Here is a 22,599-nt window from a genome sequence, read left to right as displayed (position 1 = left end):
CTCTAGCGTGCCCGCCCTCACACAAGTTTAATCAATCAAGAGTAAAAGCGACGGCGGCAACTCGAGGAGACAGCCAATAGGCTGGGTGAAGCGGCAGCAGCGTGCGCTGCGATTGGCGGCGCCGGGAGAGGGCGGTGGTCTCCGGGGTTGTTGCTAGGGAGAGTAAGATGGCGGCTTTGGACAGGGTCAAGGTGCTGGTGTTGGGCGATTCCGGTGAGTGTCCCTCCCTCTCCCCCCCCCCCCCCGCCCAATACACGCGCGCACGGCGAGGGCGGGGGGCGTCCCCTTCCCCCTTGCCGCGGAGGCGGGCGGGGCCCCCCTCCGGAGGTGCCGGGGGGCGCATGCGCGGCTCGCCGCTCCGCTCCCTCCCCCGGCCCACCCCCACGCCCCGCCTGTCGCCTGCCCGGGAAGCGGCCGGCGGGAGCCCCCGGCCCGGCCGCCGGGCCCTGGGGAGCCCGGTGGTCCTCGGGGCTTTGCTCCTTGCCTGCCTCCCGGCTTCGCCCCGCCAGCGCCCGGCCTTTTTACCTGCCCGCGCGTCATCCCCCAGGAGTTGTCCTCTGTGTGCACTTGCAGGTGTCGGAAAGTCTTCGCTTGTTCACCTCTTGTGCCAAAACCAGGTGTTGGGAAACCCCTCCTGGACGGTGGGCTGCTCGGTGGATGTTCGAGTAGGTGACGGGCCCGACCTCTTGGTAGCCCCAGCTTGAACCGTGAGGGAAGGGAAGGACCTTGGGTTTTTGTTTCGTTTCATTACTTGCTGCCCCAGGAAGAGCTGTGTTTTGATGTTCGGTTTTGCTGAGGGCTTAATCTTTTGAAGCGAATGGTACTAAACGTGAGCCAAGCACTGGAGCGAGCAGATTTTGACCTTCCAAGGTTGTCAAAATCAGGCAAGATACTTGGTATTCGTAGCGCTTCTCCTTACTGCAGTGGCCGCTAGCATGTTACGAGTCACTGAGTCGCTGGTTTAAGTCAGACCAGAAGACGCAGAATTTAAACCACCCTTCCCTGAGAAACAGTTAATGCACAGCTAAATTGTCAGCCAAGCATACTGGGGAAAACAATTTGCTTGTTTAATTTGAGGGTGCCAACTGCGACCATAGGGTTCTTTCTCCTCCTGTCTGCTTGTTGCAGGACCTACTATCAGAAGAATGAGGATATTCATCTAGCAGTTTTTTGGCCCAACCTACAGTCCTCATGGGATGGTGATAAACACTTCATCGCTCTTTGCCTCGTTCTTGAAATGCATTGCCGTGGGTTAGGAATATATTTCTAAAATTTGGGGAAGGAAACACGGCAGCCCCATTTGACTGGAGCAAAACTACCTAGCAGATCCAGGGGTAAAAATTGTTGATTGATTAATTCAGTTGAGATGTCAGTGAGAATTTGGAGAGGAAAAAGATGTGGTCAGTTGGAGTCCGATGTGGTCACCGCTGTTAATATTCTTGCAGTACTGCCATGTGGGTTTTAAAAACTGGAAGAAGGCATGACCTTACTTTTTCATCTGCTTTAGCAACATGCTGTTTCTAAGCACATTATGAGACATTAGATTTGTTAGTACTGAGGTGTAAAGGATACTCCCTGCTGACTCGCCAAGCTCCATCTCATAGGAGAGCTGTGGTATCCAGTGGCCACTGCTTGACTCATTTCATCTGTCTTCTATTCAAGAGATTTGAAATGGTGTCAACATGAGAATTTACAAGTTTCTGTCCGAGTACAATAATCTTTTCAGCTGAATGCGTAGGTGTTGTGTGGATGAACTCCTGTGAGCTGATGCTGTGGTTATGTATGATGTGAATTTTTCGTCAGATCCATGACTACAAAGAAGGGACTCCAGAAGAGAAGACCTACTACATTGAGCTGTGGGATGTTGGAGGTTCAGTGGGTAGTGCCACTAGTGTGAAAAGCACACGAGCAGTATTTTATAACTTGCTGAACGGTAAGTTTGCTTGGTATAGATCGAGTTTTGGTGAAAATCTGGTTTTGTCACCCATTCTGTTACGAGCTGTCTCTTCATTTGGGGGCAGGTTTCCTTTGAGTCTGGCTGAGGGCCATGTTCTCTTTTCTGTTTTCAGTACATTTATACAGGAAAAAAACCTGATACCATTCGTAGGCAAAATATTATGGATTCAGTTTTGAACTGGAAAGCTATTTTAGGCAAACCTGTGCAGATGAGCTTCATCAGCCTTTCGCTTCAGTCTTGTGCAGCTGGCACAACAGGGAGCCCTTGAAGTTGCAGTGGTGTTCCTTCCAGCTACACTTGCAGACATAAAGGTTGCCTTCACCTGCCTGGGCCTGATATACATGCAGAAATATTATTTATATTTTCCTCTCTGTTCAGTTCCAAAACAGGGAAGTAATTAGTTGGGTTTATATGAACTTCCATAGTTATAACCTACCCTGGCAAATTTGAACTGTTCTCCCATAAAATTGCAATACGCTGATAATCATCTTGCCTCTGCTCATTTAATTTGCCAAATTATTTTTAAGAATTGAATCTTGCAACTTGCTGTACATAGAAAGTAGTATTTTATGCCTTATGTTGAGATAACGAATTAAAGGCCTAGTAGTTCGTCTGTACCACTAATAAGAGCAAATGAGAGATTATAAACTTAACAATGCCGTATTTCAATTGTTTCTTTTTGGCACCCAAGGATAGTTCACTAAAAATAGATGTATACCATGTTAACAACTGCTTCTGAAAAAATCTGTCTCAAATGTTCTGTTTGATTCTCCTCTCTTGTTAACAATCATTTGAGGGCCTTTCAGGAATGTGTTAAGCCATACAATAAACATTTTTGCTCTGTGATTATTTAACTGGGTATTTCTTCCTCCTTTCCCAGGAGGAAAGCTGTGTGTAGGTACCTCTTGCTTATATTGTTAAGTAGACTTCTGTAAATAAGGTGTGAGTTGAGTTGTACCCTCAAAGCAAGCCTCTTCGGTATATGAAAAAAAATTTATTTCTTTTTGACACCAAATCCACAGTATGCCAATGAGTGTGGGCCAGACTTGGAAATACCCTAGAATAGACCATTAGGAGATGAAATCTTGAGCTTATGTGTCTGAATTATAATTGATGACGTTATTAAAATAGTTATTTATCTCCACTGCCCAAAAGATATTATTAGGCAGGTTGCATATGAAAACCGTTGACTTTGGTAGTTAGCCTTGGCTCTGGTTTCTTTCATTAGATTAATTCTTTCATTAGAGCTTGTCTCACAAATTGCCTCTGTTTGACCTGATTTAAGAAGAGAAGATGAATGCATTCCTTCTGCCTGACTGCTTGTGCTTTCTGGGCTTGCAGTGGTCTGAAAACCCGAGATCAGGAGACAGTTGGTGTTTGGTTGTGGCAGCATCTGTGCAGGCTGTCAGGGAGACCTGGTTGTTGATGAGGTTAGGTACGGTTTGCTTTTGGTTTGACCGCAGCTCTTCTGCTTTGGTGACCCCGCATCTGGTGCGTGGACTGTGATAGCCTAGGAGAGTGACTAGGCAGTCAGGCTGTGGCTTGCAGACCTTAATGGGGGAGGAGCATTTCCTTGAGTAGTCACTGATCCTGCCTGCGCTTTTTTGATGTTGACACAGTCTTTTTCTGCTGGTGCAGCTAACTGTGTAGGTTTTCAGTGAAGCAGATAAGGGAACTGACCAATCAAAAGCATAACTGAGGAAGAGTGTCTGGAGGTGGAGAGTGTTTATCGCAGATTACGCAGCAGTGCCTCTGAATCTGTTGCCGTAGGCCAAGTTATGTTGTATCAGGCTTTTTCTCCCTATGCCGGTGGAGGGCACACAGTTGAGTTGCCTTTTTATGCTGTTACTGAGATAAATGCTTTGAAATAGGGCTATGGTTGTGATACGCTGGGAACTGTCATAGGAGAGTCTGCACAGTCGTGCAGGTTAGTGGAAAATGTTTGTGGAAAAGCGCTTTGTTCATAGTGTGAACAGTGGGTGGCACCTTTGGGAGTTAAGATGAAGAATTAAATTAATAGGTTTTCTCCACTTGTAGGATGCAAAGTGTGTTGAGAATGAATCCTGATATAGATAAGGGGTGTATACTCCATTTTGTGCTTGAATTAATGTTGATTTGAAGTCTGGAGGAAGTGGGAATATTCCACAGGTTGCAGAAGGTGTGAATAAATAGAAGAAATTTGCTAACAGGCGTTGGTAATTGAGTTAGGAACTGGATATCAGAAGTGGGTGTCTGTAATAGCACAGCTAGGAAGTTTGGCTGGCTGTTTTTCTGTCTCAAAATTTACATTTTGAAGGATCATGGTAATGAGAAATGCTAGAAGCTTAATCTTAAATACATGAAATCTTATTAATTCATGTTTCTACCAGACATTTGGTGGACTGTGAATGTTTATCAGAGTTTGTTTCCCCTTTGGATACCTCCCCAAGCATGTAGCATTAGTTCTTGAAAATGCAGGAAAGCAATAGTGCTCTCTAAACTCTTTGAAACAAAGAAACAGCCTTTAGACTTCTCAGATGGTGTGACAAAGAGATAGTTATGTTTATCAATTGGGTAGAACAGAGGAAGGCTAAATTCTCTGCTACGGTAATACAGAGTTTCAGTATCGTTAGGACTAGATAGAGCAGCATCAGGGAATGCCTGCAAGCCTCTTGCAGATTAAACCCTGAGGTGCCTGTTTGTTTCCTCCTTTCATGAGATTTTTCTCTTAGCTCTTATCCAGTTCCTGATAAGCAGCTTTAAAAAACCTGTTGCATCCTGATAGTTTCAGCTTTACTCATTCACTGTAACTGAACCGGTTATACATCCGTTTCTCCATTCTCAGATATCTTGGAACCTGCAGATGTCATTTTGCTAAGATAAGGAAAAAAATATATATCATTAAATAGCATCTTGCTGCCTTCTCTTTCACTTTAGGCATAATTTTAGTGCATGACTTAACGAACAAGAAATCATCTCAGAATTTGTATCGCTGGTCTTTGGAAGCACTCAACAGAGATGTCGCTCCAACAGGAGTGCTTGTGACAAATGGGTGAGTGAAAAACATATGTGCAGCGTTAAGACACAATAATTCCAAGCTGTTATGAAAGTCTTTGTTCATCCCTAGGGCTACTTGAAGTCCACATGAAATTAGATGTGGCTAGACTTTTAATAAAGAAAGAAAAAAGTCGAGGTTCATCAAACAAAATCACTGTTCTTTTTATTTTACACTACCAATCAGGCCATTCTGCCAGTAGATTCCCAAACTGTATGGCAGAGACCTTGCTTTAAGGGAAGAGATGTTTACCATGTCCTTCATTTGTCTGAGGCCTCTGTGAGAGTAGGTCCAGTCCCTGATGCCTGAAGGCATGTGTGTCTGTACTGAGATGTGCAAAGCCATTTTACAGAAAGTGTCATGGGATGACATGTCTCTCTTCCAAAAGGCTTTCTGTCCATGCACCAAGACCAAGGAAGTTCACTTAATTATTTTTTTGTTCTGTGTGGTGGTGGAATTATTTCAGGAGTGTGGCTAAAAGAAGAGCTTAGAAAACTCTGCTTAAACAGCATGTTCATAATAGCTTTCCAACATCTCATCAAGTATTTCCTTCTGTACCTCCGTGCTCCTGTTATACGTGTAGTCAAGGAGGTTTTAAGATCATTGATAAACCTCACACATGAGCAGGGAAGCAATAATAAGGGGTAGTTTTTTTGGCAAGAACATAAATTGCTTTTCTGCCTGTGCTGGTACGCTGGTGTTTTCTGTAGAAACATGGGAGAAGGGAAAGAGGATTTGCATTATATAAACTGCAAATTTCTCCAGTTTTTCCACATACGGGTTCTTCACAATCGTTTAAATTTTCAAAAGCTTAACTTCTATCGGGGACAGATGCTCAGTCACTAACAATTGCTTGGTCAAGTTGTTGCTGTGGGTTGCAAAATTACTTTCTAGAAAGCTTGGTTTAGGTAAAGATGAAAGACAAGTGATTATCCTAACTGAGGAGAATGATTGGAGCTTGGATTTCTAATGGTATTTAATTGCAATATTATTTATTTTATAAAGGCTATCTTTGATCATTATTCATGTCTGAATAAAAGCCCGGAATTTGGCTTATGGGGGCTACCTTTACTTGAATGTAGGAGAATTAGTAACTTGACACCACACAATTGTTATTGCAACCCTCTTTGATCTGATGTGGAAAGGGGTGGTATTTCACAGGTGCAATTTATTTAATTGTCCCTCTTTAAAAAGTATATATGTGTAGGAACTTCAAAGGTTCGGAGATGATGTGTCTCTGGTGGCTGCGTACGCTTGGTATGATACTGAAGTTCCTGTTTCTTTCCTGATTGTGTTAGCATTTCTTCTGTGGTTCACCTGTGCTGAGAAGAAACCAACTCATGTGGTTTCTTTTATCTTTCCTTTCAATTCCTGTGTGGAGATTTAGATGTAGAAGCCCTTCCTTAATTTACAGTTACAGTACATTCTCACTTAGATAAATAGTGACCCTTAATAAATAAATTACTGTTATTTGGAAGGGACAGGGGAGCTGATGGCACCCCTGTGCCCACTTACGTGACCATTGTTTCATTCAGGATTGTATTTATTTCCCTCATCAGTGACTATGACCGTGAACAGTTTGCTGATAACCAGATTCCACTGCTAGTAATAGGAACTAAGCTGGATCAGATCCCAGAAACTAAGCGGAATGAAGTTTTGACCAGAACAGCTTTCTTGGCTGAGGATTTCAATGCTGAAGAAATAAATTTGGTTAGTATCCTTCTCACCAGTGTTGTTTTTCTTTTAGATGGGAGTGGGTCCGATTTTCAGTAAAAGTAAAGATGTTGTAACAAAAATTGGGCTTTTGGAGATTTTCTCAGTAGTGCTGGAGTCATGCACACTTTGACTGGCCGTCCCCTTTGAGGTCATCTTTGCCTCACTATAGGGAGCTATAGGGGGTGTTAGATAAGAAAGAATTGAAATTGAAAGCTTAGAATTGATGGTTGGGGGTTTTCTCTTCCTTGTTCTTAGTTCTGACACAGACTATCTTTGAATGAAACATCAAGATCACATCATTTTTTAATATATATATATAGAATGTATATATATGTATGAAAATACACACGTGCTGTGTGAATGTTTGTATATACACCCACATGCATGCACAATCTCCTGTATAGCCTGTAGAAATTACTAGCTGACTGTATAGCTGGTGGCAGGAGGAAGACATGGGGCATATAGGAGGGTACTTAGAATTCTCTGGTTGATTCATAGAACAGAAGTTGGTCTTTTCTCTTAAATGACTGTGGAGCAGAAATCAGCAGATGCACTGTGTTTTCCCCAGATGGTTACATGTGCATGTGTCAGGGGAAAGGGTATGTTGATTTCCTTGTGTGTGGCTTCCTTACATTGATTTCCTTGTGCTTGGTTTGTTGTTGTCTTTTGTGTGTTCTAGGATTGCACCAATCCTCGTTACCTGGCTGCAGGTTCATCCAATGCTGTCAAACTAAGCAGGTTTTTTGATAAGGTAAGTCAAGTCAATTAAATTATGTTTTATTGTTCTGTGTATTGAATGCTGTCTGTGATTTGAACATGGAACAGTTAGATGCTCCTTTCATGTTCCACTTTTTGAGTTGGTTCAAGCCAGCTGTGGGGAGGCCAAAGATTGGTCTGCTTTTGGAAACCTCCAGAAAATAGCTAATCTGTTTGAAGATTTGATTCTTGATCTGCGTAGAGCAATGAAAAAGAACTCACAAATGTGCAAAGACAATCTGCATATGCTTTTGGAGTCCTTTGGATGGCCAGAGGGTTTGTCATGTGCTAAGGTAGTAATGTAGGGAGTTATGAGACTATGGTTAGCTCTGTTGATCCTGATTAAAGCAAACTTTAGGAATTAAGAAATTTGTCATATTGCTCTCCCTTCCTGCAAAAGAGAACATCAAGGCCTACTGTGAAAATGACAGAAGGAATGCTCTGATGTAAGCATCCCCTGGACAAAGATATTGTAGTGGAGCAGATCACCTCCTGTAACAGATCATACTTTAGAGGAAATTTGGCCTGAATTTTCTTTGGAGGAGGTTGTAGATTGTACAGGGCGATACAGATCACTTTTTGATTCTTAGATTGATGGTACTGCCTCCCTATGTATCCTTCAGCACAGACATTTTGTGCATCGTTCTCGGAGAGCAAGCCAGACTACCTCTTCTTGAGCATCACCTATGCCCAGGGGCTACTCAGAACCACTGGAGTTGTTATGCACCTGCAGAATGAGCTTTTTCAAATGTCCAGAACTGCTGCACCTGCAGAGGGGATGGGAATAACAGAGGCAGTAAGGAGGCACCCAAACTATCACCTCCGTTACTAAAGAGGGCTAACTGGATTAGGTGTGTGGAAGTTGAGGATAACATAGCTTTACTAAGAAGGGCTGGAGGTGGCATGTCCTTCTGTGTGTAATAGAACACTACACTTAAAGCAGCAGGCCTGGAGCAGGGGACATGGGTTCAGACCTTGTCCCACTTACCTGTGAGTTTCAGTGCTCAGGTATGAAGCATCGATTGGAATCTGTGATAATCCATATACCGTGCCAGCTAAAATAGTTCTCTGTTTTTCCCAGGTCATAGAGAAGAGATACTTCTTAAGAGATGGCAATCAGGTTTGTAATTTTTCCTCCTTTTTTGTTTTGTTTCTCCCTGTGTAATGTGTACTGACAGAGTCCTCTTTAAAACACGGACTTCATGCAATTTAAATGATAATCTGTGCTGGTAATTGAGGTTTTTAATCTGTGGGAGCACAGCTGTTTTGGATAGACAGAAAGACGTCTGACTTTTGTCAGGTGAAGCATTTGTCTCTAATGTGATTGGCAGTGAAATAATTAAGAATGCTCACATAGTAGGAGTTCCAAGAGTGAGGTAAAATGGGCAAATATGATCTCTTTCAGATCTGTCAGCTTCAGGCTGCTTGGTTGCAGGTTTAGGCTAGAGATGCTGTTCTGAAGATCAATGAAAAGGCTTTTTTTGCACAGCTGGAACTGACATTTTATGTTTTGTACAGGTAGTTTTCATAGAACCAGTGGAGCCACAAGGAAAATGGCAGTATGATACCAGTTTGTAATTCATTCCTAAATGGCTGAATTAACTGTTTTCAGTACAGTTGGTGAAGAACTAGCAAAATTATTCTTCTGGTTTGGGCAGGCCACTTCAACTTTATGTGCCCCCCACCTTCTTATGCAGAGTCTACCATGTGGGGAGTAGCAAGGTTCCACTTCCCGCATCTGTGAGGTGCTTGCAAATTACCGTGAATAGCACCACTGAAGTACAATCAAATGTATCGTTAGATGTAGCTGAGCTGAAAGCCCCTTAGGGAGGGTGGGGAAAAAAACAGTCACAAATTACAAAATGCTTGCTTGCTTTGAGGGTTTTTTAATGCTTAAAAAAAAAAATTTTGCTTTTTCCTCTTTCAATTCTGCACTCTTTTTTTCTTCCCCTCTCCCCACATTCTAGTGAAAGGAAGTCTCCCTTTCGTGGGGATAATAGCTTAATGCAGAAATCTGCTTGTGTGCTGGTTGTCTTTGATGCATGATGTAAGATTTTTATTTTTCGTATTCGATCATTTTTAGTGGCTAGCCAAGGATTAACTTCATATTCCTTGTGGCCATGTGCGAAAGATTACAGCCTGCTGATGACTACTTTCATTTACCTCACAACAGCTCAAAAGCTTAAGACAAATCTTAAGTAGTGGACAGTCAAATTTAAAGAGACAAAATCCAAACTGAAGCTGGAGATTTCAATATAATGTCTTAATGTTGTTATTTGAAACTATCTACTTAATGTAAGTCTTACAAATGTGTTTGTGGGTTTTCTACAATAGGTTTCTTCGATCACTCGTGTTTTGAGGTATTTCTATTACAGACTTCTTGAGGATGAAAAGAATGATAAGTTTCAAATTGTTTGTAGCTATGGCTTCGATCAGATTTCTGATAAATAAATCTTACTCCTAATTAGTGATTTTTGATATAAAAAATGCTAAAGCAGATAAGTTTTTACCTATGGTGTCCTGCTACTTTTTAGTTATAATGATTGCATTTTCCCTTTTTGAATTCCCAAAGCAGTTTTCATTAGGTGACCCTTTGTGCAAAATCTGTCTGATTTTTCCCTTAGAGCTGATTGCTTTTCAGAGATGGACAGAACAGTTCCTGAGTGAATACCTTGTGTACCTGTTTGAGGTTTGGGCCTGAAAACCCAAACTAAATTTAAATTGTGAGGGTTTTTTAGTGGACTTTTATTTTGGGTGAGCTCTTTAGCTTTCTCAGTTTACCAATGAAGTGTATAGCCTAAGCAATCTACTTTGTATTGTAAATAACATTTTCGTCCCATACCATCCATACATGCCCATGTTCTCCTGGTGTGATTTGTAGTGCTTGGTTGATACTTTCCATTTTAATATACTCTGTTTCCTCTGAGAGTGTGAAATTGTTTTGGGAGGATGTGATTACTGGGTCTGCTGTTTCTGCTTGTGTCTATTTAGATCTAAACATTACTCTGGACTGTAATCAAATAGTTTTATGATGCCAGTAGAACAGACGTCTTACACAGTATCAGAAAGCAGTGCATCTCTTTCTTTTGGGGGATTCACAGGTGCATTGGATTGCAAATCTATTTGAAATACCATTAAGCCAGAGAAGCTTCTGATGTTTTCAAGTAGATTTTCTTTGTAAGCACTCATTGTCACAGTGTAAGCAGTATCTGCAGATGGGCTGCAAAAGCAGGAGTGCTAATCCTTTGCATCATTGCAGCCATTTCTATTCTGATGGTTTTCTTAAAGCTTTCAGCAATTGATAAAACTGAACTTTCAACTATCAGTGAAGTGCTGCTGTCTCAGGTTAGAAGAGATAAAGTCTCAACAGCTCTTTAATAGGACCTAGTAATGACTATTTTATCATTTTAAAAATGAGCGGAGGATAAATTCTTGCACACATTTGAATCTGGGGAGAAATACAGACTTCGAAATCTGTAATTAACTGGTTTAGGATTTGACCAAGAAATTCAGGCTTTCATTGAAACCTTTGCCAAAAAGCCTTGAGGAGCTCCATAGAACAAATGAGCCATACTCAAGTTTTGCAGCTTGTTTAATTACTAGTGCTCCTCTAGTGGTGAGCGGAAGTATTTTAGTCCTGATTCCGGAGACGGCGTGGAAGAGGAATGCATTTTTGCAGTTGGCTTGATAACAGGCGCTCAAATGTGGGCTAGAGGGAGCTCATGCTGACTCTGACATGATGACATGTCTTTCCTGTCTCTAGATTCCTAGCTTCTCTGAAAGGAAAAGGTTTGGAGGAGGAACACTGAAAAGCCTTCATTATGATTGAACACTGAAGTGGAAGAGGACTGCTCTGAGTTCCTGAGGACATTCCCGTTCTGACTGGATGCTTAAAGACAATAAAGCTTATGTCAAGCAGAATAAAATGATGTTATGGCCAGGTAGACTGCTAAAGCCACTTTTGCTGGAAAAGACTTGGGGAAGAATTTCCAAAAATCCAAGCTGAAGCCTAGAGTGTTTCTTAGGATTTCAGGCCCTCTGGATATATGGGAACATTTGGGGAAAGTGTGCAATAAACTGAATGCCCCTCACACTGCTGTGGGAAACTTTATCATACACAGCATATATGCGTGTCATCTTTGTCTCCATTTTGAAAACTTATGAACAGTCTTTGCAATGAATTACATTCATCTTACCTCTAAAGGAAAGATTACACAGAGCGGGCTTCTCATTTACAGTGAAGTGAACAAAACAAGTGAGCAAAACGTAAGGATGGGTAAGGAATGGTCTGGAAAATAATAGAATGCCTTCGTGTCTACATTCAGCCCGTACCCGGGGCTAAACTGTAACAGTCACTCTATCCCCTGATGACCCCTCACGAGCCAGGAAGGGGAATTGGGAAAAGGAGAGTGGACCCGTGGGTGGAAATGAGAACAGATTTTAGTAACACCAATACCCGCAGAGATCTACAGAGTTATACTCAGCCAAGTTAATATCCAGTTGTCACATTCAACTGGAGAGCAGCCCTCAGGAGCAGGGAAAAGTCCCACAGGAGCTCCCCTTCCTCAGCAAACCTTCCCCCTTTAGAATGACCATGACTTTATGGTAGGGGCTACACATGTAGCTAACTCAAGTCACCTGCCCTGGCTGACCTGAGCCTGCCTAGCATGGCTGGGCTGTGACTCTATCTCAGTCAAACCAGGACACGTCATTAAATGAATGGTATTGTCTCACCTGGAACACACTGTTCAGCCCTGATCAAAAGGGATAAAAGAAATAGACAAGAGATGAAAAAAAGATTTGAAGCCTTAAAAAGAAAATCATGAGTAGAAAACAAATGGTATTAATTCTGCTGCTTAAATTAAAATTGTTTGCTTTGGAGAGGACAAAGTGAATCAGGTATTCCTGTTTATCTTTTCATAATTGAGTGTGGTCTTGTTCTTAATATTAAATTAAAAGGCAGTGCATTGAAAGCTGATGGAAAAAGTATGCTTTTATACAATGCTTATTTGGAACAAATGTGACATGGTCTTACTGAGCCTGAGGGCTTAGCAGATTCAGAAAACCTGAAATGTAAGAACATCCTCTGAATTAGAATGGTTAGAAGTTTTAAAGGGATATAAAGCCCTGTAAAAAGTAGGAACTGAGCATGATTAGAAGGAAAGTTCTCTGACAGGTATGTTTCCTTTTCACATTTAGCACTAAGGATAAAGAAGACTTGACCTGGTCTGATCTACTGTGCAAGCTATTGTCTTGCTAAATAGCCCAAGCTTTGCAGAGTTTCTCACCTCCCCAGAATTATATGGGGTGGTAAAAGCATGATTTATGGCAGTTTCTTTCCTCTCCTTCCTCACAGTCACCTCTAATGGTTAAGCCTCTGGCAAAGGCTAACTAAGAGCTGTAGTTAGATATAAATACAGATTAATAACAAATAGGAGTAGAAGAAAGTAAAATGCTGGTGTGACATTGACAGCGAGCAGAATTTTGCAGTCTCCAGATTACATCTGCCTGCAGCTCTTCTCTAGCAGCTGCTTGGAAATAAATGGAAAACTGCCTGTTGCCACTAATCAGGCACAAAAATGACAGCTAGGCGCACCAGTCAAACTCATTAAAAATATGGATACTTTGCTTTCCCTTAGGCCATTTCCAGAAAGGTCTTGGAGCATTTGCAAACATGAGTGCCATAAGTTTTTAGATGCCTGCATGAAATTGGTTATTAGTTTACATTTAGTTTATGACCAGGGAAAATAAGGTACCAAAATATTCATAGCAAATAACCCATGTCTGAGCTATGCAGCTCATGACAGCACGAATGTCTCTCTCTGCTGCATTGGCAATGAAAGCTGGAATTATTTTCTCAAGGTCAGGTGGTGTCTTAGGGTAACCAGATCTGGGCTTCCAGGAACTGCAGAGCAGAACAAGCAAGCTAGGGCTGTTTCTTCCTTCACCCTATGGCTTCTTCAGGAGAATTGGCAGTGTGGCAGAGTAAGGGAGGCCATTTAGGGTAAGACATTGCATGAAGCAATGGTTGCACAGGTCTTTGATTTGGAGGAAGCAACTTTGCAAAGTAGCCCTCTTGAATTAATCGAAAAAGGAACGCTGCTCAGCAAGCTGTAGGGTGGCCTAAGCCCCAACTGCAGCCTACCTTGTATTTGTGTGTGTCACTCCTCAGGCTCCACAAAGAAGAAACAAAGTCTTTATATAAGAAATCTTGTGAAGGTCAGTTCATGCTCCAGGAAGAGGAGAGAATGCATAAGTGCTGTGCATCAGTGGGACTGAAGGTTATGACGATCAGGATTCAGGGACAAATTAGAAAGAGATACTGTTGTGGTAGGAGGGAGAGAAGGGAGTAGTACTGAGGAAAGGTAGAGCACGTGAGCAAGTGGTAGAAGGTTAGCAGATTGAGAGAGAAGTGCGGTTGAGGCTGTGGCTCCTACTCTAGGCTCAGCTGAATCTGCCTGGGCTCAGTCATCCAGCTGTGAGCCATAAAACTCCTCCCAGGATATCTCCGTCCACTCTTGAGCTGACCTATGTGGTCTGACAAGTGACTTCATGGTCAGTCTCACTGTGCTAACTGCAAAATGAAGGAAGCTTCCCTGGAGTCGTAGTTCTGATGTATCTGTTCATCAAGTTGTAGTGTTTCAGTACATTGGGAATTAAAGAGCTCAACCTTTTTCATTTTAGTCTGAATGTTTTAACTTGAAGAAAATGAAGAGCAAAGTTGTTCTGAGCAAACAACAGCTGTTTATTGTGTTGTTCCAATATTTATTCTGGTATCACCACCCTTAGCTCTGTCCTGCCATAAACAAATCATTTAACTTCAGCATTTAGTTTTAATGCACTGAAATCCTTTAGATAGCTGTCATTTGGTTATCATTCTAAAGGGTAAAGGCTAAATTTCTGTGCTGTCTCCAACAATAGCTCTGAAAAATGATTGCAAACCCATCTCGCTATGATTTCACTGTTTTAGTGTTTGTGGTTCTAGATTAGAATATATTGCTTTGTAAAACACCTGTGACGGATTTTTCCATGTATTTTTACCTACTTTTCTTCTTGTAATTGACCAGGGCCGAGTTAAGGATATTAGCATATTTGAGTTATGTTAAATATAATCCTGACATTTCATGGGTTTCCCATGCTTGGGGTTTGGATAATTGCACTATCCCTGTTTCGTGGTTTTTACATTTATGTGACTGACACACCCTGCAGCTCTCTTGAAGTACCTCCATACGATTTTTGTTTGGAGTGATAGTTTCTGTTTTCCTAAATGTAATGCAGAGGCAGAATGAAACGATAATTATAAATTGGACAAACCAAGGGAACTGGCAGTAGTTGTTGCAGGCACCATTAGCCTGCTGACTAGGCGTCGTGTGGGATTAGGGGCATCTTTATTTTAACTCGAAGTAGTGGTTCCATACACAAGTGCCACCACTTTAACACCGTACCTTGGTTGTACCCATGTTGTTGTTGTGTATAGAGCAAGAATATCGTAGACCTGATGTAGAGTATATCAAATGCCAGGATCCAGTGGGCAGTGTGGAATGACCATCACAGTTGTTCTTTTTATTGACTTTACCCTTACTCACTGCTCCATCCCTTCTGTGCTTGTGCTTTACTTCTGTCTTAAAATGTCTAAAGATTAGTTTTAAATTGACACTGAAAAAAGCTGTGTTGATCTTTCTCCCAAATATTCATCAAAGCCAAACCCTTTTTGGTTTCTTGGATCACAGGCTTGAGTGTAGTAGTTGTCTTACACCTGTCTTCATGTAGTGTCATGAATCCAACATCTTAGCTATTTGAATACAAATAGATCTCCAGTCTATTAAGTGTCTTATTTGTTTAGGTCTCAGGAGGTAACCACAATGAGGTATAACTTTTCCTTTTAGAACGAGGTGATGTGTAATGGAGTCATGTATGTTGATGACATTACATTTATTTTTAAAGGAAGTGCTAGTTTCTTTTCAGAACCAGGAGTACGTGAGCAGCCAGAGTTAGTTGCATTGCTGTTTGCACCTCACCTCTTTCAGCTGCCCAGAAAAGGTTCACCTCCAAGCCTGGGGCTGTGACACCAGACAACTCCTCTGTGTCACACTTCGCTCCTCCTTCTGTGTTTCACCTTTGTTTTCTATGACCCTTATCTCTGTCTTGCCTCTGTCCACCCATACCCCCATTCTCTGTTCCTCTAGCTCCCTCTCTCCCAACTTCTGTCCCTCTTTCTCTCCCTACTTCCCGTGTCCCACCTGCCTGACCCCTCTGTGTCACAGGGGAGTCACAAAGACCCCTCTCTGTGCCCCCTGCTCCGCCCTCCGGTTCCCCCTTTCTTCCTTCTTCCCCTGTTTTTCTCTCTGTTTCTCTCTGCCATGCTTTGTCTCTCTTGCCGCACCACTTGATTTCTCTCTCTGTCTCTATGTGTTCCTACATCTCTCTTGTCTCCTTCTGTCTGTCTCTCTGGTGTTCGTCACAGGCACACACATTTCACATCAAAGCACTTTTGCCTGGTTCCTTTAAACTGGAGCTACTCAGTCTCTCCATGTTATTTCCCAGGCACAAATACACACTCAGATGCTGTGTACCAGAGATGTCAGTGAAGATGGCTCATCCAAGCACGTGTGAGATGTGTTAAACTTCCCATGGTCACACAGGAGAAATGTATAGCAAATAAACAATGAGCCTTCCCTCTTCCCAAGGGGCTCAGCAGAGCTTTCTGCTTGATTTATGGCCAATTTGATGACTGAGGGGATAGCCAGAAGCGTGAACATGTCCTAAATATGGAAAAAAAACCCCGAATCTGCCCCTCTATATTTCCATGCAGAAAAGTAGGAAACCCATGTGTACAGTAACCTTAAATTCTTGAGCAATGTTTAGCAAATGTGCCACTGGCTTTAAGCATGTGCAACGTATCCAATAATGGGATTTTGGGTGCAACCTTAATACAAGTTTTCATTATTGATAATGTTTGCAGAGACAGCTGCAATATGCTCCATTTATCACAAATGAGATATGAACCGCTGTGTCATAGCCTGCAGTCAATAGATTTTTTTGGTGAGGCATAGTGAAGTTGGGGCTCAAATCCTTGTTTCTAAATTGATAAGGATGTGTTAGACTTTACTGATTGAAAACCTGCTTTTGCTTTTCGGCAAAGGGAGCTTAAACCTTCTATTTCTTTTATTAGTCAGCTCTTCCCATTAGAAGTCATGTTCCTGTCTGACTTCCCTTACGAGGATGCTGGTTACTTTGATTCCTTTATAGGGTTGAGCAAGTCTGTGGCTTAGTGCACCAGTTTCCTTTGACAAAAAGCCATTATCATTATTGATAAACCTGTCACTGCCTGGCAGGTTACCAGAAAGTGCTCAGAGGTAAAGCTTTCCTTAGGGTGTACTTTGCTGCAGTGTGTTAGGTCCTCAGACACTGGGTTTGGAAAAAACATCACGTAGGTGTCAGGCGGAAGAGGGGAAGAAGAATAAAATGAGTCCCGATCGCCTTTGATTTCAAATGTGCAATCAATGGCAAAGCTCTCCTACCTAGTGAGGGCCTGACACGTAGCCAAAGGTATCATTCTCAGTGTTATCCACTTGCGCTACTGTGGGTTTATTGTAACAGCTGATCAATAAATGTGTAAAATATGTTTCTTTATGGTGCATGAGAACCCAGTGAAAAAGTTAAGAGGAGTCTTCATCACTAACCGTGGGTATATGAGCAGCGTAAGGGCTTTCCAGTTATGCAGGCAAAGCTGCAATAAACTGATTCTCAGGACCTCAGTCTAAACAGATGTTGAAATTAGATGTAGCTCCCTAATAGTGAGAGTGATGACGCCCAAAACAGTTAATGGAAGAAAGCAGATTTGTCATTGTTTGGGGGTTTTCAGGGTAGAATTCATAGTTTTGTGAAAGACATGCTTTAGCACAGCTTTGAGGAAAAGTTCCCCCAGCATGTTTGTAATGAAGTTGGTTTAGATGATCAGAGCTATCTGTGGCAGCAAAGACACTGTGAAATCTAGCTTTGGCAGTTCAGCTGCTTAGCTGTACCCTGCTGCAAATACTATTAGGTACAGGAGCATGTTTTCTTTTTCCTACTTTGGCATTCTATCACTGAGATACTGCTTGTTGTGCCCCTTGGGCTTATCAATGAACAGAAACTCTGGTTCCGCACCTACTGAAATTGCACAGAGAAATTCCTTCTCAGCATACCACCATGGACATCTCTTAAAAAGATGTCAAATACAAGACAAGCTCATAAAAACATATGCTCCTTTTTGACTAGATCAACTGAATGAAAGCCTGGGCTTTGTGTGCAGTGCAGCTCAAAGTTCAGTCATTTTTTTGACTAGGAGGAGCATGAAGTAAAATATTGTGTGATTAACCCATGCACCTCTACGTTGCCTTTGACCTGAAAGTTAACATGTACAAAGTGGAAATGCACTGCTGGCTTTGGGTTAAAGATTTATTAACGGACAAGGAGGCCCAGTAGCTTTGAAGGCTAGGACTACGTTCAGAGGTTTTATCGTGCTGTCTGAGGCCATCCTCTCTTCCTGAGGCTTGTTCTGCTGTGGTTTACATGCGCTGTCCTACCCTTGGTGAATAAAAGGTCAGATCACAAAATTCAGTGACTGCCTGAAATTAGCACCCTCTTTAAACATTGCACCATTGTGGAGAAGGACAGAACAGGGCAAGCTGACTAGGTTTTCTCCTGACTCCTAGGAGTGGTTCTTCTAGCCTGAAGGCAGAAGCATCACAGCAAGGTGAGCAGGTGTCTTCTCCAGACTCTCGTCACAGAGCATCTGCTTTTTGGCAACAAGAAGTGTGTGCTCTCTGCTGCAGACAACTTTTATGATCTTTTCTGCACAAATAGATGATAATAATTAACCTGTCTGGCATCTGCTGCTGAATGGTACCAGAAAAATGACAAGGACGTATTTCATAAGAGCCACTCTACAAAAAAGTACATGTTATTAAAAAGAGCGTTTTTTGCTGCAAAGCTGTTGGCAGTGATAAAAAAATATAAATATTATTGCTTTATTTTCTCATATTATGATGAAAAGTGTAAAAAAAAAAAAAAGATATTAAATCCCCTGGTACTAAGTCGCACACTAGCAGATAAACAAAGACAGCTGCTCTGGAGAGCTCCTGTCCTTTTTGGCAGGGTGTAAAGGGTTAACAAACAGAGAAGAAATGAAAGTTGAGGAAGCTGAGATCTCAAAGGCAGGAGTGAATGAATGTATTATTAAATATGTACATCAATGAATGCATTATAGCTGGATGAAGATAGGCAGGAGAAGAGGTTGGTCATTTTAGAAACAAGATACATCATTGTGAAAAGCAGTGGGCCATTGCAGTGGCAGGTCCACAGCCGCATCGGAAAGGATCCGTCCCTCACTTGCCTCTTGCATGTGTTGCACGCGGGACAGAAGAGCTTTACTTTTGGGACTGGACAACGACTCGCTACAAGAAGTGATGGTGAGCTGTGATCCAGTAACTGTACTCATCATAGCAGCACTGGCAGGCTACAACCCGTGCTGGAAAGCACTGTGCTAAGCATTGAGTAGAAAGTTATGAAGGTATCGTATCAGCCCTGCTCTGGAAAGTGTATACTTTAGTAGTAAGTATTAAGGTAAAGGGGCAGGGAAGAATATACAGCCTTGCCTCTGCCACATGGCGTGCATAGGAAAACACTAATGGAAAGCACAGGGAAGCAAAGGGACTACTGCCCCATGTCTCTCCCTCCCTTTTCTCCCAGGGAGCCAGGTCATTCAGCCACGCAGTGCCCCACTACCTGAACTTGCAAGTGATTCAGCAGGAAACAAAAGGCCTTTTAATGCACATGCTATGAATTTGAGTTGAGTCCCCTTCATCTATTGGATCAAATACAAGCTGCCTCATCTTCTATTTGAAAGGCTTTTTCCATTCTCCTCCTCACCTTTCATTCACCACTGAGATGTTGAACACCAGCTGTTAAATTTTCAAGCAAGCCCTTTGGTACTTTCTCTCATTCTGCCTCTGACTTAGATGAGCTCCTTGCACATGTTCATCATGATGCCTCTGAGACCAGATCACATCTAATAAGCTGCTGGTACGTAGGTGCCACACAGTTGCATATACATCATGTGGTAGCAAATACAGTTGCATTGATGTCTTGCACTTTTTTACATATCTGTTTTTGGTCTTGTAATGTATTTCAGCTGGAATCTCCTTGGAGTAAAGGCCACGTAAAGCCATGCACTGGACAGATGTCATAAACACAGAGAGCTGAGAAGACACTGAATGCTTTTAAAGCTCCTTCCTCCATGCTTAATTCATTGTGTTTCTGAATCATGTTTATGTGATAACAATTCGTTGTGTTTCTGAATCATATTTACATGATAACAGACAGTTGCTAAAATATTAATGAAGTACATCTATACTTAAAGTTTCATAAGATCTATATTTAAAAGCTGCTGCAACTAACTAGAAGGGTTGTTTAAGCTAAATCACAGAATCACTGAGGTTGGAAGTGAACTCTGGAGATCATCTAGTCCAACTCCCCTGCTCAAGCAGGGTCAGTGGGAGCAGGTTGCCCAGGACCATGTCCAGTTTTGAATATTTTCACAGCTGAAGAATACACAACCTCTCTGGGCAACCTGTTCCAGTGTTTGACCCCCACTTAATATTCACATTTAAGGGCAAAAAGGAAAGTCCGTAGGACTACAGGTCAGTCAGCCTCACCTCCATCCCCGAGACAGGGTGCTCCATCCCTCCAAGGGATACTCCATCACTTCAAGGCAACTAATTCTGGAAACCATGTCCAGACAAATGAAGGACATGAAGATGATCAGGAGTAGTCAGCAGGGATTTATGATTTCCCTCTTAAATGGGATGGGCTAGGTCAGAAACACCACTGAAGTGTTAAGAAGTCTTCTTTTCTGTATTCCATATAATTTGGAGGTCAATAAATCATGTGTCAGTTCAACAGCATGTCATTAAATAATGTTTTTTCCTGAATGGAATGGAAAAGCAAGGATAGGCAGCCTAATAAGCTTTAAAACATTTACGTGGCCATCAAGTAAGTAAAGTGATAATACCTCGTCCTTTCTTGGGAAACAAGGACAAGCAGGAAGTAGGCCTACCCATAGTTAAAAAGCAACACCTTTATTTTTACCTGTGAGCAAGGTGAAATGTAGGTTCTCAAAGGGAAATGTAAGCTAAAATGTGATGTTACCTCTCCCACTGTGTGGCTCAGCAGAAGGTGATCTTGGAAATCCCTGAAACTTTGCAACTTTGGTTTACAAAACTGTAGTCAAATTTATAGTTCTTCACTGTCAGAAAATAAGTGAGATGAACTCTTAAATATTGTCTGGTAGGAAAGGAGTCTCAAGGGTAGGTGGCAGGTGCCGAGTACTTTATTTCTTTGGCAATGATGAATCACTGCTCAGGGTGAACTAACATATTTGCAATCTCTGCCTTAAGCTGGAGAATTCCTCACTGCTGATGTGGTTTTTTATGGCAAAGCTGGAAGAGGCCAGGGTGTGGAGAGATCATTTCTGGGCAAATGGGAAAACGGCAAACAGTAACTGAGACCTAAAGAAGACTTATAACTTGGAGATTACTCAGTCCATATTCTTCTAGAGCCTAATGCAAGGGAGTCCAGGTCTACGGTTCAAGACTTCCAGGTACTGCTGTAATAAAATTATACAAGTTCACAGTTGTACTCATCCCCAGCCCATGCACATTTTAATTGTGCTAAATTTTTATCTGTTTTAGAGAAAACGTTAGCTAATATTTTACAGCCAGGTTAGCCAAGTCTGTTCCTGGTGACTATGCAATAAAACCATTAGCATCCTGAAACCAGAGGAGCCCAGCTCAGCCCCTGAGCTGTCCCTAAGCTGGGGGAGTTGGAGGCAATTGGTCAAGGTGGCAGGCAGAAAATCCCAGTAGAGTTTAGGAAAGGATGGGACACTTGCTTTCTTAAGTCATCTCTCCACAACACTCTTGCTTGTTAGTTGTGAGGCACCAGCTCCAGCCAGTGCCTCCAATAAATAAGTCTTGCTACTCTCCAGACAAGTCTTCAACTGCAGCGCTCTCTCTCCATTTCCAAGTAATTCCCCTGCACACCATGTCTCCAGGGCTGTATCTGTGCTTGCTTTGTTGCTATTTGCTCGGTGTTCGGCGTGTGCAAAACAGTATGCAAAAATGAGCACAGAACTGGCTCAAAATGTCTTAGCCATGTAGATAAGCAAATGAAGAAATGAGGAAGGAGCAGGTGAGGTGGTGTGGCCTGCCAGGGCTGTGGTGCTCGTGCTCTAGGGAGACAGCTGTTGTAGGGGAAGTGGAGATCCTGTGTCCAGTTTTGGGGCACTCAACACGGGAAGGACCGATCAACTGCAGCAGGATCAGCAGTGGCCAACCGCACTGGTTGGGGGCTGGAACCCACATCACATAAGGCACTGGGCTTGTTCAGCTGGAAGAAGAGATGGCTTTGGGGGAACCAGGCTGCAGCTTCCAACACCTATGGAGAGGTCACCAAGAAGATGGAGCCTGGCTCTTCACAGCGGTACACGGTGGGAAGATGGGAGACACCTACCATCAGCTGAAACAAGGGAAGTTCAAGCTGTGTACAGGGAAAAGCTTTTTAACTGTAAGGGTGATCAAGCAGTGGAACAAGCTGCCCAGTGAGGCTGTGCAGTCTCCATCCTTGGAAGTCTTCAAGGCAAGATTGGATGAAGTCCTGAGCAGGCTGGTATGATCTCAGAGCTGACCTTGCTTTGAAGGTTGGACTAGTGACATTCTGAAGTCCCTTCCAACCTGAATTATCTTATGGTCCTGTGATCCTAAGACCAGAGGGAAGAGCCAAGGAAAACTAGCTCTCCCTCTCCCCCATCCATAAATGCTGTCTCTTCATACACCCCATCTTCTCCCTTGTAGCAGCCGGCCTATTTTGCCAGACCTTAAGAAGTGGCAGCTCTCTGTGGCTCTAGCATATTACTCAGAGTGGTGTGAGGAGGTGCCAGTTTTTAGAGAAGACAAAGTGATTAAGACCGAGCTCTCACTGGCTGCTGTGGGGACCACATGAGCTGGTAACTGCTTTGGGGAGGGAAGGCTTCCAGGATGCTCTAGGAGAGGAGGAGACATTAACTCCAGGGTCATGTTCAAATTTCAGTGTGTGG

General features: G+C 42.6%; 1 protein-coding gene across 2 annotated transcripts; it reads left to right on the top strand.

Annotated features, from left to right (window-relative positions):
- The first annotated feature begins 113 nt into the window (after positions 1-113).
- On the top strand, positions 114-11,586 carry RABL3 (RAB, member of RAS oncogene family like 3). 2 transcript variants are annotated; one of them, XM_086464566.1, is made up of 8 exons: positions 114-213; positions 574-665; positions 1,804-1,933; positions 4,874-4,988; positions 6,551-6,701; positions 7,387-7,458; positions 8,545-8,583; positions 11,227-11,586. In XM_086464566.1, exons 1-8 carry the CDS (start codon positions 168-170, stop codon positions 11,290-11,292), a joined length of 711 nt encoding a protein of 236 aa, XP_086320692.1. In that variant the 5' UTR covers positions 114-167; the 3' UTR covers positions 11,293-11,586. The 2 variants fall into 2 exon arrangements, with proteins under 2 accessions (XP_086320692.1, XP_086320699.1); XM_086464573.1 differs by lacking the exon at positions 7,387-7,458.
- Positions 11,587-22,599: the final 11,013 nt, after the last annotated feature.

The sequence above is a fragment of the Leptosomus discolor genome, chromosome 1, assembly GCF_034619465.1.
Source record: "Leptosomus discolor isolate bLepDis1 chromosome 1, bLepDis1.hap2, whole genome shotgun sequence".
Taxonomy (NCBI): Eukaryota; Metazoa; Chordata; class Aves; order Leptosomiformes; family Leptosomidae; genus Leptosomus; species Leptosomus discolor.
This window is presented reverse-complemented; position numbering and strand designations above follow the sequence as displayed.